The sequence below is a fragment of the Galeopterus variegatus genome, unplaced genomic scaffold (genome assembly GCF_000696425.1).
Source record: "Galeopterus variegatus unplaced genomic scaffold, G_variegatus-3.0.2 Scaffold2606, whole genome shotgun sequence".
NCBI lineage: Eukaryota > Metazoa > Chordata > Mammalia > Dermoptera > Cynocephalidae > Galeopterus > Galeopterus variegatus.
In genome coordinates, this window is record NW_007728717.1 from 8783 (window position 1) to 10992 (window position 2210).

Below are 2210 nucleotides of genomic sequence, written 5' to 3' on the forward strand. Positions count from 1 at the left end.
ACCAGTGAGCCAGCACCCACTGTGTATGTCTCCCTCCCATCCGTTATCCCTCTCCTCATCCCTGCCCCAGGCCAAGCTGAGAAATCATCACAGGCCAGTCTGGGATCTGGGAGAATGCAAAAACCAAGAGATCACCTTTTCATGGCAGAGAGCAGCTCCTGTGGCTTCTCAGCTTCTTCCTGGGAAGTTCTCCTAGCTGAGGAACCAGGAGACAGTGTAATGTCATGTGGGAGAGTTTCAGGGATATCTATAGGAAGCTGTATGCCTTTGACTCTCTTTGAGAGGGGACAGAAAACCCTAAAATGTCAGTGCTCTAACATACCTCTGTATACTTATTCTCTATACTTGATCTTCACAACTACACTGAGTGAGGGAAGATCCTCAGATGCCCATTTTATGGAGGACAAGACTGAGGGACGAAGTGACTTCCAGAGGGCTGTAAAACTAGTAAATGACACAGTTAAGGACATCTGCCCTAATTCCTCAATTCTTTATTCCCATGGAAATAATGTAGATAATTTTGGAATATTTCCAAGTTCTGATTTCCCACCCACAGAAATTTTCTGTGAAAGTTGTCTATTTGGGAAATGGAGCCTTCAGTGGTTGAGAGCACCTGGCACTGGGGTCATAGAGGGACTGGGTCCATGGGAGTTTCACCCACAGTGGAAGAGAGTCAGAGGACAGACTGGGACTTTACCTCTTAATGCTGCATCTCTAGCCCTTTGCCTGTCTTTCCGGTGACGCTTAAAGACAAAAACATTAGAATGTCAAGCTGGGACACTATTTTCTTTTTCATATCCAAAATGAGATGAAGCTTATATACATTTCCCACTCCCTTTCTACATTTCTGTTTGTATTTTATACTCGGCTACATTTCTTTTATCTACTTCACCTTTCTTCACCCCAACATTTTCCTTCTCTGCTGATTTCTGATTTGCTTTGAGGCTTTTCCAAACTCTATACCTCCCATCCAATTCCCAGGAAAAGTTCTGCTGGCAACTGATGATGAAGTAAAGGAAAGAACAGAACAGATTAAAGGGCATGTGTTTCTAATAGTCGATTGACTCCAGTTTTAAAATGCCTTAAGGGACCTCCAACTAGAAAAATCCCACACATTGGGAGGATTTCTGAGATCCCATATCATATAGGTCTCTACTCAAGTCAAATAGAGAGGTTCTTGGCTTTTCAATTAGAGTATGCTGCAAAGAAGGCCTGGTAAGGAATTACTTCCACATTCTGAGATGAAAAGACTATATAAAAGTAACTGAAAAAATAGCATAAAAATTGGTGGGGAGGGGTTATAAGGAGAGACACCAAGAACTTAAAAGTTTCATATCTGAGGCTTAATTAGTTCAATTGTGGTGATAGTGTTTCCCTACCCGGCAGCAGCTCTTTTTAGGTTCCACCTTCAATCCATTGTAATTCCTTTTCACTTGCCAGATAATTAGGATAATGATGAAGATGGAGGCATAGGTATATAAGAGATATCCAACATCCTCCAGAGTAAAAGTAGGGCTCAGCATGGCCTAAACCTCATTAGCATGAAGAGGCCAGCCTTCCCTATTATTGAGGCATTCAGGGTCCTGGTCCCTAATGACTCGCAATGCTAGGCCTTGTCATGTCCACCTCACAGAAGACGGAACCAGGCCACCAGTCTGCATCACAAAGCCCTCCTGTTTCTTAAGGCATGTGTAGTAGAGAAGCTTATATAATGTTTCGGTACATAAATGAGGGTGTCTGGTTATCTTTAAAGGTTACAGAGCCTGGGACTAAAGGTGCCATGCTTGCAAGCAGTGTCTGTTTCCCACTTTCTCTTTGCTCTTTATCCCCTACACCAGACTGGTGGCTTGGCTCTCTCCTTCACAACAACTTTCTTGCCACCCATCCTCAGAAAAATGAGGGCTTTGGCATACAAGGCACCTTATGAGAAAAAGTGGTTGGGACAAAGAAACGTCCACCAACTCCCCCTCTTGTCCTGGATATATACCTGAGAAATACATGGGAGTTTAGGGAGGGCAGTGTCTGCTTATGGCTTGGACATGTAGAGGTTTGATTTTTCAGTCAAGGGATGATCAGTCACAGAGATGCAGGAAGGGGACCATGGCTGATGTGGCAGAGAAATGCCAAGGTGGCTGTGTCTACCTAGTCTGGCCTGAAGCTTGAAGATGGGTGGGAAGAGATTGTAAACACTGTCTTCCACTGAGGCACAT

At 44.0% G+C, this 2210-nt stretch overlaps 1 protein-coding gene across 1 annotated transcript in view; it reads right to left on the minus strand.

Moving 5' to 3' along the window:
• Window positions 1–1523, minus strand: part of LOC103598429 (protein FAM205A-like) — a 6160-nt gene extending 4637 nt beyond the window's left edge. The window contains exons 1-3 of the mRNA XM_008582420.1: window positions 1380–1523; window positions 698–743; window positions 136–196 (exon numbers count right to left, since the gene is read on the minus strand). Of these exons, the coding sequence (XP_008580642.1) occupies window positions 136–196; window positions 698–743; window positions 1380–1523 (251 nt within the window). The remainder of the gene's footprint in view (window positions 1–135; window positions 197–697; window positions 744–1379) is intronic.
• Between the last annotated feature and the right edge of the window lie 687 nt (window positions 1524–2210).